Source organism: Borostomias antarcticus (assembly GCF_949987555.1).
Source record: "Borostomias antarcticus genome assembly, chromosome: 17".
Taxonomy (NCBI): Eukaryota; Metazoa; Chordata; class Actinopteri; order Stomiiformes; family Stomiidae; genus Borostomias; species Borostomias antarcticus.
In genome coordinates, this window is record NC_140250.1 from 2,750,278 (window position 1) to 2,762,677 (window position 12,400).

The following is a 12,400-nucleotide window of genomic DNA, read 5'->3' on the forward strand; positions in this document are numbered from 1 at the left end:
GACGAGTTTGACGTGAGGCTGTGATGTGTGGACCTTGGGCTTGCTAGCTAACACTTTTCAAATGGGATCTTTACATGCCACTATTTAGGCTAATGTATCCATGCATAAATACAGTAGTACTGTACAGATGTTGCACCTTTTCTCCAATACATCATCATAACAACTTGTAATGTATTTTCCCCCACATTTTGAAGCTGAAGTGGCGAGGCTGTTTGCTCCGTACAATAGAAGGCCCTCTACGCCACTGTCGTCTATCAGGCCACCAGCTCCAAAGGCTCCACGAATCAGCTACACCCATGTATTCTTTTGTTTAAGTGATCATTTAACAGACAAAATACCCAGCAAAGCTATTAAAATCCAACTTGGAGCAGCTGGTCTGGGGGAGAAAAGAATCTCATTTCAAGGTAAAATTGTGTTTGTTGTATAGTTGCATGTTTTGATTAGTTTAGTTTAAAAAACGTTTACAATCCCGAATGGTTATTGAACTGAATGTAAGAATGGCTGAATCCCAATTCTTCCCTTAGACCTAACACTAGCCCTACCTCTTGATTTTGACGATGCCATTTAGGGCTAGTGTCATCCTGATTCCTGAGGGTGTCAAATTAACAGTAACACTACCCCTTGACTCTCCATTTCGAGGGCAATGGGTAGGGGTAAACATTTGAAATGGAATTTGGCCAATGATGATCTGTTTTACTTGTTTGTTTTAGGGAGGGAAGTCGATCCACACCACTTTGACAGAAAAGTTGAGGAAATGTTCCCACAGCTAAGAGAGACAGGAGGGTTTGAGTTGTTGAGGATCTCCGGCACAACACGCAGCCGTGATTTGTGTATCATCCCAAGCCCAGAAATTGGATACAATGTGCAATACCTCCAGAATCCGAACACTGGGATTGGCCAAGCAACAATATTTATCAGACCACTGCAGAGGAGTATTGATCTGGAAAATGTAAGAATGTCATTAAAAGTTAACCACTATTTTGGACATCATGGCCTATTTTAAGTCTGTCTACCATAAACCTGACACAGAGACTCATTTGACTGATTGAGTCACTATTAAAAACTAAATCAAATATTTTGTCCCATTTGTAGACCCCTTCAATCATCCAGCCAGGACCGCTGACACAATGCCTCAAATGTGAAAAAGATGTCCCTCTCAACCAAATGAAGAATCATATTCTACATTGCCGAAGGTACGGATTACCCATTTAACTGTTTTATTTGTATTTTTTATACATAATGTTAGTGGTTGTTGTATGTCAGCAGTTGCTACTGTCCGCACAATTAATAAAATGTTTTTTGGGAATTAATATTACAATTTCTGTTGACCCTTGTAGCTTGCTCAGTGGAGCAGGAGATTCAGTTGATACTCAGAACAGGGAAGCACAGGCAGGTCCCAGCAACAGGGAAGCACAGGATGTGTCGTCTTCTCATCCAGCCAGGGCAGAGGAACCTTCCCCAGGTCCCAGCAACAGGGAAGCACAGGGTGTGCTGCCTTCTCATCCAGCCAGGGCAGAGGAACCTTCCTCAGGTCCCAGCAACAGGGAAGCACAGGCAGGCCCCAGCAACAGGGAAGCACATGATGTGCCCTCTTCTAATCCAGGTAGAGGGCAGGTAGATACAGTGAAGTTGGGGTGCGTTTTCCTGCGACACAAGGCTGATCCTGAGACTTTTTTTTACAGACAGTAGAGTAGGCCTACAGTGCAGTACAGTAGAATATAGTAGAGTACAGTGCCGTAGAGTACAGTCCATCTGTTATGTGCGCCACTTACTTCACCATCTGGGTGTGATTTTTATATATATTTTGTCTTACTGTTCCCATGCAATTATGTATTTTTACTCTAGAGTGGAAGACTGAACCTGATGGAAGCAGGGCTGCCTGGCTTTTTAAGTCAGAATTACTTTCCCGTAATGAAACCGGAAAGGAGCTGCTTCTGAGAATGGATTTGCGAGACAGTGTTGAGGATCAGGAGAGAGCACTGATCTCCTTCTACAAAGCCCCCAGGAGAGAGTGGACCTGTCCTCTCAAATGCAAACTGGAAGGTATGGCTGGTGTGTTAATGTAAAATGGAGAAATTATAAAATGTTTTGTTCATGCAAGTATCTAGAGATTTCATTTTTCCATAGGAGATGCTGCTATTGGAGAAGGGGTGACCAGATTCTTCTTCTAGACTTCTAGACCTTCTCCAAGACCATTTCCCTGTTACAGTCTGGTTTTCATTTGAATCTTGGTATGTTGAAGCTAAACAAAAAAAACCCTGGGAGAATAATGTATGGGAATAAAGTCACACCACCGTTGCATGGCTCACATTTCCAGTGTAACACTGTTGCATTGCTTTTTGGGTCAAGCATGTATTTGATTTATCTGGAAGTATCAAAATATCCAATGTTGTGGCACAACATCTGTTTAACTGATGTATGTAACACACTTCTATATTCTCAAATCATTGACATTTGATTGGTATTTGATTGTCCGCTCTCGCGGCTCTCGTCACTTTTCTGCCGGTCATAAACCTGATGTCCTCTAGCTGAAAGAGGGAGCCATATGCTGCGCTCAAGTAGTGGTGTAGCTTCATTCCATTTCATGCAACACAATGCAATCTTGCAGGCAGTGTGTCTGTAGCATTAGCTCTTGTAGCATTGGCTGCCTTACATGAGCGATGAGGTGTTCTGATGCCACTGTACTGTTTACAGGGAACACAGATATCACAAGATTGTTCGAAGGAGAACAGGATCACCTCATTCCATCAACGAGCCAATCACTTCTGGAGGGTGACATGTTCTTGGTGGCAGGTAAGATGGATTGTCAGTTCACTCAGTTTCAAATAGATATTTTCTGTTAATGTGAAAGGTTTTTTTTACACTGTTGATACCTCCTGAAGATTACAGTGTGTGAATAGTACTGGAGTATCAGTGCAGGATAAATCAATAAGGTAAAATGGATCAACCTTTCTCACCAGTATACATTTTGACTCCATTGATTTGAATTCTCTGTAGGCAGGATGATGGGCCACTCCTTTCTACACCATGGACCCTGTGTATTTGGAATCAGTCCTGCCATCATCCATGTCCTGTTCAGGGGACCACCAGAAACGGCAACGATTCTGATAGAGGACTGTCTAGACCTGGATATACGCAACACCATCCAGTTGGTATGAAATGTGGACATGCTTGTTTTTTTGGAGCCATGAAGTTTTACCTACAGCTGAAATTACTTCCGAATGCGTATTGTGATTTGTTGAGTGGCATTCTAAACCGTGTGTATTGTTAACTTGTTTTTGGAGATGGTTCTTTTAACAATGAGTTTAGCAACAAGTCCCGTATGAAAGCAGCGGTCATAGGTACGGGGCCACGTTTGTTCGTATATTCATGATCTAGCACACCTTCTTGCGTTATTGCTTAATCATAGATGTTTATTGTTTCCAGCTCAAAGGCGATGGTGTTTTGACCGGGGAGGAGAAGGGAATCGTCCTGGAGCTTGCTCTGGCCTGGGACCTGCCTGGAGTCACTGAGACCAATCGGAGGTGGCTTTATGAGCAGCTTCTGTCCCATGCTGTGAGTGTTGATGCAGATTACTTCCTTAGAACTGCAGATTAAACAAAAAGTGTAATCACTCATTTGTTTTCTAATGTCATTTGTCTGCAGTAAACCACTGTCACTTTTCTTGATAGTTGTTCCATACAGTATGTGCCCATTTTATTTATTGTAGGTTATTGCACGAACAAGCCGCCAGGTGAAGCAGCTGAGGAAAGGGCTAAAGGAGACCATGGTGTGGCCACTTCTAACTGAAAGGGAAGACATCATTCCTCTCTTCCTACCCAGGAACTCAGAGTCTGCTCCCAGTTCTCTGGTACATATCACAACCACACTTTTCAAATTAAACAAAACATACTTCTGTGGGCATGTGGCACAGTTGGTAGTGCTGTCGCCTCACAGCTAGAGGGTCCTGGGTTTGATTCCTGCAGGGGACGCTGTGGGTGTGTCCTCACCTCCATGACACCAGTACCCATTCCCTTGGCGGCAAAAGGGCCTTTCTGTGTGGAGTTTGCATGTTCTCCGTGCCCCCAGGGGTTCCCTACTTACAGAAACCCCTCACAAAAACATGCAGTAATCCACCTGGTCACTATAGCACCTCCTCTGGTCAGTCAAGGGGCGCCTGATGGGAGGGAAAGGAACTGCTCGGAATCACGTGAACCTCCCATGCGCTACATCCTACTGGTGAAAGTCCCCCGTCTCGTGATAAGAAGCGGTCTGCTAACTGGTCATGTATCAGAGGCTCTCCCCAGGTTGGCAGAGAGAGTATCGCCCAGAATTACGCTACGAAGCAATTGGCACCGAGTGATAACAATTGTAAAAGAAACAAAGCATACTTCTTGTCTTCTTCCTTTGAAACTTTCTCAAACATATTTTTGCAGTCCATTCTACAAGCAATCGTGTGGCCTAGCCTGGACGAAGAGGATGAGGATGATGACGAGTGCTATCTTCGGCGTTTTATTGAGAATGGTAATCATTTTACACTGGAAGCCACAGTCAGATTATGTACAGTATTTTAAATATATACGGACATGGTGATGATTCTCATTTCATTGTATGACTGGGAGGGAATCATACATGAGGATGATACTCAAATGGTACATAGAATGTATCTATGGAATTACCTAATACATATAGTAGGGCCTAAAATACTTTATATATTCTTTGTTCGTTAACTCTTTTTTTTTTTTATCATCATAGCATCTGGTGCACAACTCAAAGAACTCAAGTTCTGGACGGGATGGGAAGAAAAAACAGACATGGATATCCAGCCATCAGACAACGTGGATATGTCATGTGCTTGGTCATTATCAGTATGATATACCTTAACCTTTAAACCCACTACTAAGACACACAGTCCTCATTCGGAAACCCTCCAGATCTCTAATAGCATCAGCGTCTGTTCATATAAAATTGTTCTAATATACATTTTACAGTAACAACTAACAACCACACAATGTTTTTTTTTGGGGTTCTGCTCTGCTACTACAACACAATTTAGCCATACATGGAACAGCTAATACATTCTATACTACTGCATAGGCCACTGTCTATGGATTTATCACAGTTAATTACCCTATACTATATATTCTCTCAAATGTTGCATTTGAATGATTCATTACTGTATGTCTTTGAGACTTTTACTTTTTCAGAGTAGGCTTCTCTTTAAGAAGGCATATATGTAATTGTCTATACAGTATACTAACCCTACAACTTTGTGGATAGTCTATATTTACAAGGAGAATAAAATGTGACCACATGCAAGTAAATCCCAGTAAAGGTGAGGAGAGAGGCAAGTCTGTGGTGGAGTATTTTGCCAGCACCTGGGAGCCATTCTGGACCGTACTGCTTCACTTTAGGTGTCATCAGGACCTGTACAGTGAATACAATGTAAAACATTTGAGGGAGAAGGAACGTGGAGTTGGTCCCCTGGAATTTCAAGAGGTGGGCGTCCAACACCGGTGCTTGATGAGACTTCTATGTTTTCCATGCAAACTCGGTGTTCAATCACTCTTAATGTATCGAGAATTTCCTTGTCAATCTCTGTATCCTGAAGAGCAGCTATCCTTCCCAGTATTTCTGATACATCTTCAATACGGCTCAAAATGACATCGTTTGTTAATTAGGTGGGCTAGCTTGCAAAAGCTAGCCCAACTTGTGATATTCCCACTATTTCTTTCTTTCTTTCTTTCTTTCTTTCTTTCTTTCTTTCTTTCTTTCTTTCTTTCTTTCTTTCTTTCTTTCTTTCTTTCTTTCTAATCCTCCCTGTTTTTTGTCTCCTTTATAACTTCTACATACTTTGTGCTAGAAACTTCATTCAAACTTTAAAATGTTCACGATGTTTAGCTCTTTAACGGATGTATTCCGATTTTTTATATTTTTTATAGTTTTTTAGTAATTTAACTTTTAATAGTAATTTTTGTGCCATTGAAACTGCTGGTGGAATGTTCAGTATCATTATGTTTTTAGAGTGGTGGCAGCTGTTGCTTTTAAAATATTTACACATTTTGTAAACTGCTGGCACTCCTACAGTTTTGAAAGCTCACACACTTATTATACATCAAAACTTTCACACAACTGTGCTGATTCGTACAATGTAAGTATCTTAGCCGTGTGACTTATAATTTTCACTGTATGACGATTTGTTTGGCAACTGCGCTCTCCATTGAAACATATGGGCCCACACTCTACCTTTTGAGCTGCTAATTTTGCATTTTTACCCTTTTTCTAACTCGTCGCCATGCCTACAGTTTTTAAGCTACACAGACATATCATAGCCTAAAATGTTCAGCATTTTCTCAGGATTCCTACGGTGTCAATATCTAGGCTGTGACATTTATACTTTTTGAGAGAGAGCTGTCTGAATCCAACATGCCTTTCCATTGAAGTGAATCAGAGGATGCTCACAGTGTCAGTTGGGATTTGAATTTGGGGACACGTGCAGGCTCTCTGTACAGGCACCCTTTAATGACTACTGTGGAAGCATTCATATTCATTTCTTCCTTCCTTCCTTCCTTCCTTCCTTCCTTCTGTCCTTCCTTCCTTCCTTCCTTCCTTCCTTCCTTCCTTCCTTCCTTCCTTCCTTCCTTCCTTCCTTCCATCCTTCCTTCCTTCCTTCCATCCTTCCTTCCGCCTTCCTTCCTTCCATCCTTCTATCCTTCCTTCCCTCCTTCCATTCCTTCCTTCTTGCTTTCTTTTCTTCCTCCTTCCATCCTTCCTTCCTTCCACCCTTCCTTCCCTTCCTTCCTTCCATCCTTCCTTCCTTCTCTCTTTCCTTCCTTCCTTCCATCCTTCCTTCCATCCTTCCATCCTTCCTTCTTTCCTTCCATCCTTCCTTCCATTCCTTCCTTCTTGCTTTCTTTCCTTCCTTCCTTCCTTCCTTCCTTCCTTCCTTCCTTCCATCCTTCCTTCCATCCTTCCTTCCCTTCCTTCCTTCCTTCCTTCCATCCTTCCTTCCTTCCTTCTCTCTTTCCTTCCTTCCTTCCTTCCATCCTTCCTTCCTTCCCTTCCTTCCATCCTTCCTTCTTTCCTTCCATCCTTCCCTTCCTTCCTTCTTTCTTTCTTTCTTTCTTTCCTTCCATCCTTCATTCCTTTCCTTCCTTCCATCCTTCCTTCCTTCTTTCCTTCCTTCCATCCTTCCTTTCCTTTCCTTTCCTTTCCTTCCTTCCTTCCTTCCTTTCCTCCTTCCATCCGTCCTTCCATCCTTCCTTCCATCCTTCCTTCCTTCCTTCCTTTCCTTCCTTCTATCCGTCCTTCCATCCTTCCTTCCTTCCATCCTCCCCTCCATCCTTCCTTCCTCCTTTCTTTCCTTCCTTCCATCCTTCCCTTCTTTCTTTAGCTGAATCCCAATCTGAGTGCGCAAACCGCACTTGCGGCCCCTCGCACTTGTGGCCTGAGGCCTGAGCACTTAATTGACGTCAGCTGGAAGGGCCAGAGGGTGCAGGGCCGTGAATTAAATGGGACAGCACTCCCAGTTTCGCTCAATGCCCCTCCCACTTCGTTTTCATTGGCTGCCGCGTTCCTCCGACGCAGAGGCTGCTCTGACGCTCCCTTCAGCTCTGCAAATTGACCGATTGACGTCTGTTTTAATTTAATAATAATTAAAAAATTAGGTTGGGTGGGATATGTTTGCAGCATGTGGATTTCAAGATAAATGTTGTGTTATCTGCAAATGTCATCATTTATGTGTGATGCACTGGGATCATGACTCGGATGCACTTAAGCACTGTGTCACATGAGACGCGGTGGGCTGTGGGTATTTTCTGCTCCTAAGTCCGTGAAATTGCGGACTTTCGGTAAGTGCGGTTAAAGTGCTCAAAATGGCGGCGTGGCACACTTGTGGACCTAGCAATTCCGTTTTGGAACTACCCTGAGCCCTTGTGGACTTAGCGGGAACGCGCATGTAAGGCCACAAGGCCGCGAGTGCTCTGCACTTTCGCCTAAGTGCGCGATTTGGGATTCAGCTTTTCTTTCTGTCTTTCTTTCCTTCCATCCTTCATTGCTTTCCTTCCTTCCATCCTTCCCTCCATCCTTCCTTCCTCCTTTCTTTCCTTCCTTCCATCCTTCCTTCCATCCTTCCCTTCTTTCTTTCTTTCTTTCCTTCCATCCTTCATTCCTTTCCTTCCTTCCATCCTTCCTTTCCTTCCTTCCTTCCATCCTTCCTTTCTTTCCTTTCCTTTCATCCTTCCTTCCATCCTTCCTTCCCTTACTTCCATCCTTACTTCCTTCTTTCTTTCCTTCCTTCCATCCTTCCTTCCTTTCCTTTCCTTTCCTTTCCTTTCCTTTCCTTCCTTCCTTCCTTCCTTCCTTCCTTCCTTCCTTTCTTCCTTCCATCCTTCATTCCTTTCCTTCCTTCCATCCTTCCTTCCTTTCCTCCCATCCTTCCTTCCATCCTTCCTTCCATCCTTCCTTCCCTTCCTTCCGTCCTTCCTTCCTTCTTTCTTTCTTTCTTTCTTTCCTTCCTTCCATCCTTCCTTACCTTCCTTCCTTTCTTCATTCCTTCCATCCATCCTTCCTTCCATCCTTCCTTCCTTCCTTCCTTCTTTCCTTCCTTCCTTCCTTCCTTCCTTCCTTCCTTCCTTCCTTCCTTCCTTCCTTCCTTCCTTCCTTCTATCCTTCCCTTCCCTTCCCTTCCCTTCCCTTCCCTTCCCTTCCCTTCCCTTCCCTTCCCTTCCCTTCCCTTCCCTTCCCTTCCCTTCCCTTCCATCCTTCCTTCCATCCTTCCTTCCTTCCATCCTTCCTTCCTCCTTTCTTTCCATCCTTCCATCCTTCCTTCCCTTCCTTTCTTTCTTTCTTTCCTTCCATCCTTCATTCCTTTCCTTCCATCCTTCTTTCCTTCCTTCCATCCTTCCTTCCTTTCCTTCCTTCCTTCCATCCGTCCTTCCATCCTTCCTTCCTTCCATCCTTCCTTCCTTCCCTTACTTCCATCCTTCCTTATTTCCTTCCTTCCTTCCTGCTTTCTTTCCTTCCTTCCATCCTTCCTTCCATCCTTCCCTTCCCTTCCCTTCCCCCCCTTCTTTCTTTCTTACTTTCCTTCCATCCTTCATTCCTTTCCTTCCTTCCATCCTTCCTTTCCTTCCTTCCTTCCTTTCCTTTCCTTTCCTTCCTTCCTTCCATCCTTCCTTCCTTCCTTCCTTCCTTCCTTCCTTCCTTCCTTCCTTTCCTTTCCTTCCATCCTTCCTTCCATCCTTTCTTCCATCCTTCCTTCCCTTACTTCCATCCTTCCTTCCTTCTTTCCTTCCTTCCTTCCATCCTTTCTTTCCTTCCTTCCTTCCTTCCTTTCTTTCTTTCTTCCTTCTATCCTTCCTTCCTTCAATCCTTCCTTCCATCCTTCCTTCCATCCTTCCTTCCTTCCATCCTTCCTTCCTTCCATCCATCCTTCCTTCCTTCCATCCATCCATCCATCCATCCTTCCATCCTTCCTTCCTTTCCTTCCTTCTTTCTCTCTTTCCTTCCTTCCTTCCATCCTTTCTTTCTTTCTTTCTTTCTTTCTTTCTTTCTTTCTTTCTTTCTTTCTTTCTTTCTTTCTTCCTTCCTCAAAGAAATATTCAGAATGACACTCTTTTTCAGGCTGCAAACTCATATTAATATATTTTCTCCTCTTTCAGCTACTGAACTCTAAAACTATGAGTTATGATGAGTGGTCTAATCTATTTTTGAGTGTAGTACTAGCAGTACTTATAACAAACATCTACTGCAACACCTCCACAGCTACTGGTCCGCCCGGCGTGGGCTATAGACACATGGTCTCCAATGAGGGGTGCATGGGGATGGCCTGGCATCACTGACCTGCCCCCCACAACCTCTGACCTGAGGGGGCGGAGTCTCGCCACCACGCCACTATCCACGCCACCGTCCCCACATCTCAGACCCTGAGTTGGCTAAAGATGCAGTTTTCACGGTTGGGTGCATGTGGGTGGCCCGGGGAGCAGTACGCTGTCCTCAACCGGCTCTGACCCGAGGGGGCGGAGTCTCGTCACCACGCCACTATTCACGCCACTGTCCCCACATCTCAGCCCCTGAGTGAGCTACAGACACACGGTATTCACTGTTGGGTGCATGGAGATTGCCCAGATGTCAGTGCACTGCCCCCGACCTGCTCTGACCGGAGGGGGCGGAGTCTCGCCATCACGCCACTATCCACGTCACGGACCTCACAACACAGCCTCTGAGGTGGCTAGAGACACACAGTCTTCACTGGTGAAGGCAGGTGGGTAGCCCGGCATGGCCTACACTGTCCACGACCGGCTCTGACCCAAGGGGGCGGAGTCTCACACTCACGCCACTATCCACGCCACGGCCCCACAACTCAGCCCCTGAGTGGGCTAGAGACACATGGTCTTCACCGGTGTGGGCGGGTAGGTGGCCCGGAGAGGGGTACACTGTCCTCAAACAGCTCTGACCTGAGGGGGCGGAGTCTCACCACCATGCCACTGTCCACACCACAGACCCCACAACTCAGCCCCTGATTGGGCTAGAGACGCACGGTCTTCGCCGGTGGGTGCATGGAGATTGCCTGGTCCGTAGTAGTTCTAGCAGTAGCTGTTACATACAGCTGCAGCAGCTAGCCCACCTCACATTTTCTCCAGGAAATGTACTTTCTAGTTGATTATGTTCTACCTGATCAGCCAAGGTAAGAATCAAATTGATCACATCCCGTGTATCGTTCGTCATCTTCAAACACCTGGTGCTGGTCAGAGCCAGGCTGAGTAATCAATTGCAGAGGATTAGCCAATCAGCAAATAGGTCCAGCCCTATTCGCGTTGATTGACAGATAAGCACGTCATTATGAAAAGAGTGTCATTATGAAAAGAGTCAACATGAAATAAATAAGCAGTCATTATGAAAAGAGTCAACATGAAATAAATAAATGTGACATTATGAAATAAAGTGTCCTTCGGAAAAGTACCATTATGAAATAAATAAAAAGTGCAATTTGAAAATAAAATGTGAAATATGAAATAAAACATACATTATGAAATAATATTTCATATTAATTGTATTTTATTTAATTATTTAGCGATTTCACAATTTACCTATTTATTTATTTATTTATATTCCTGTATTTATACATATGATTATTTATATAATGAAGGGATATTTATTTATTTAATATTGGCACATTTGGTATTCCATAGATATAGTCCACATGCAACCCATAATGCATGGTGCCATCATGTTCTCTAGCGATACCCAGATCAAGATTCTGGAGGTGAAATCCCCCTCTCCCCCCCTCCCCCACTGCTCTCGTGATTTGCAGGGAGCGAAGAACCACACTGGCGGCGATGCCCGACGCCAAACGAGGAGAGCACGCCGAACCAGCTGGCGGGCGCGGCGCTCCGGCGCAGCGGGGCAGCGATGTAGGGACCGTGAACGCAGGTACCCCGCCCTCTGACCCCGCCTCCCTTCCATCAACCCCCTGCCCCCCCCCCCTAGACTCCTAGGCACGTTGTATCGCAAATACATTCATTACGCGAGGCCTCATTAAATACTTTGTACTCTACTGACACCTGCTGGCAAAGATAATTTAGAGAAGCCAATATAGGCCTAGATCACGTGACAACTGAGCGCTGAAACGTATTTAACTCACGATTTAACTCATTTTGATTGACAACTTGACCACTGAATTGACCAAAATTTGACCAAAAAATCCATAATAAATGTATTTCTGTGGAAATGAATCTGTCTACTGTCTATCTGATATGAATGCATTGTTAAATGCAGGTATGTGATCACCTGCTTCCTCTCCACATGTACCTCTTGAGGTGGGCTGCATACTCTTCCTCAGTGGTGAGTTCATGAAGAACTGCTTCAAAAGGTGCCTGAGACATTACATGTTAGCTTTGCTGCACCATAGTAGCCTACTTCATCCTTCATCCAGACCTGTTGCCCTAATTCGTGGATACTTCTTGTGCCATCTTGTGAGACAGCTGATGAAATTCAACATGCCGAAGCCAATGATGGGACTCTTTTACACCTCCATCATCGAGTCCATCCTCACCTCCTCTGTATCCATCTGGTTCTCCGCCGCAACAGATAAAGACGAGGCCAAACTGCAGCGCATGATCTGCTCTGCTGAGAGGGTGATGGGCTGTAAACTGCCCTTGCTACAGGACCTACACGCCTCCAGGGCCCTGGGGTAAACTGCCCTCGCTACAGGACCTACCCGCCTCCAGGGCCCTGGGGTAAACTGCCCTCGCTACAGGACCTACCCGCCTCCAGGGCCCAGGGGTAAACTGCCCTCCCTGGAGGACCTACCCGCCTCCAGGACTCAGGGGTAAACTGCCCTCGCTACAGGACCTACCCGCCTCCAGGGCCCAGGGGTAAACTGCCCTCGCTACAGGACCTACCTGCCTCCAGGGCCCAG

At 45.0% G+C, this 12,400-nt stretch overlaps 1 protein-coding gene across 1 annotated transcript; it reads left to right on the top strand.

The window, feature by feature from the left end:
• Nucleotides 1-259: 259 nt before the first annotated feature.
• Nucleotides 260-11,397, top strand: LOC311319970 (uncharacterized protein; the record flags this gene model as incomplete). Its single annotated transcript, XM_084451604.1, has 11 exons — nt 260-404; nt 711-949; nt 1,093-1,193; nt 1,846-2,043; nt 2,128-2,231; nt 2,695-2,793; nt 2,998-3,152; nt 3,427-3,555; nt 3,710-3,850; nt 4,416-4,503; nt 11,294-11,397. The coding sequence occupies exons 6-11, from the start codon at nt 2,778-2,780 to the stop codon at nt 11,395-11,397; spliced, it is 633 nt and encodes a 210-aa protein (XP_084307730.1). The 5' UTR covers nt 260-404; nt 711-949; nt 1,093-1,193; nt 1,846-2,043; nt 2,128-2,231; nt 2,695-2,777.
• Nucleotides 11,398-12,400: the final 1,003 nt, after the last annotated feature.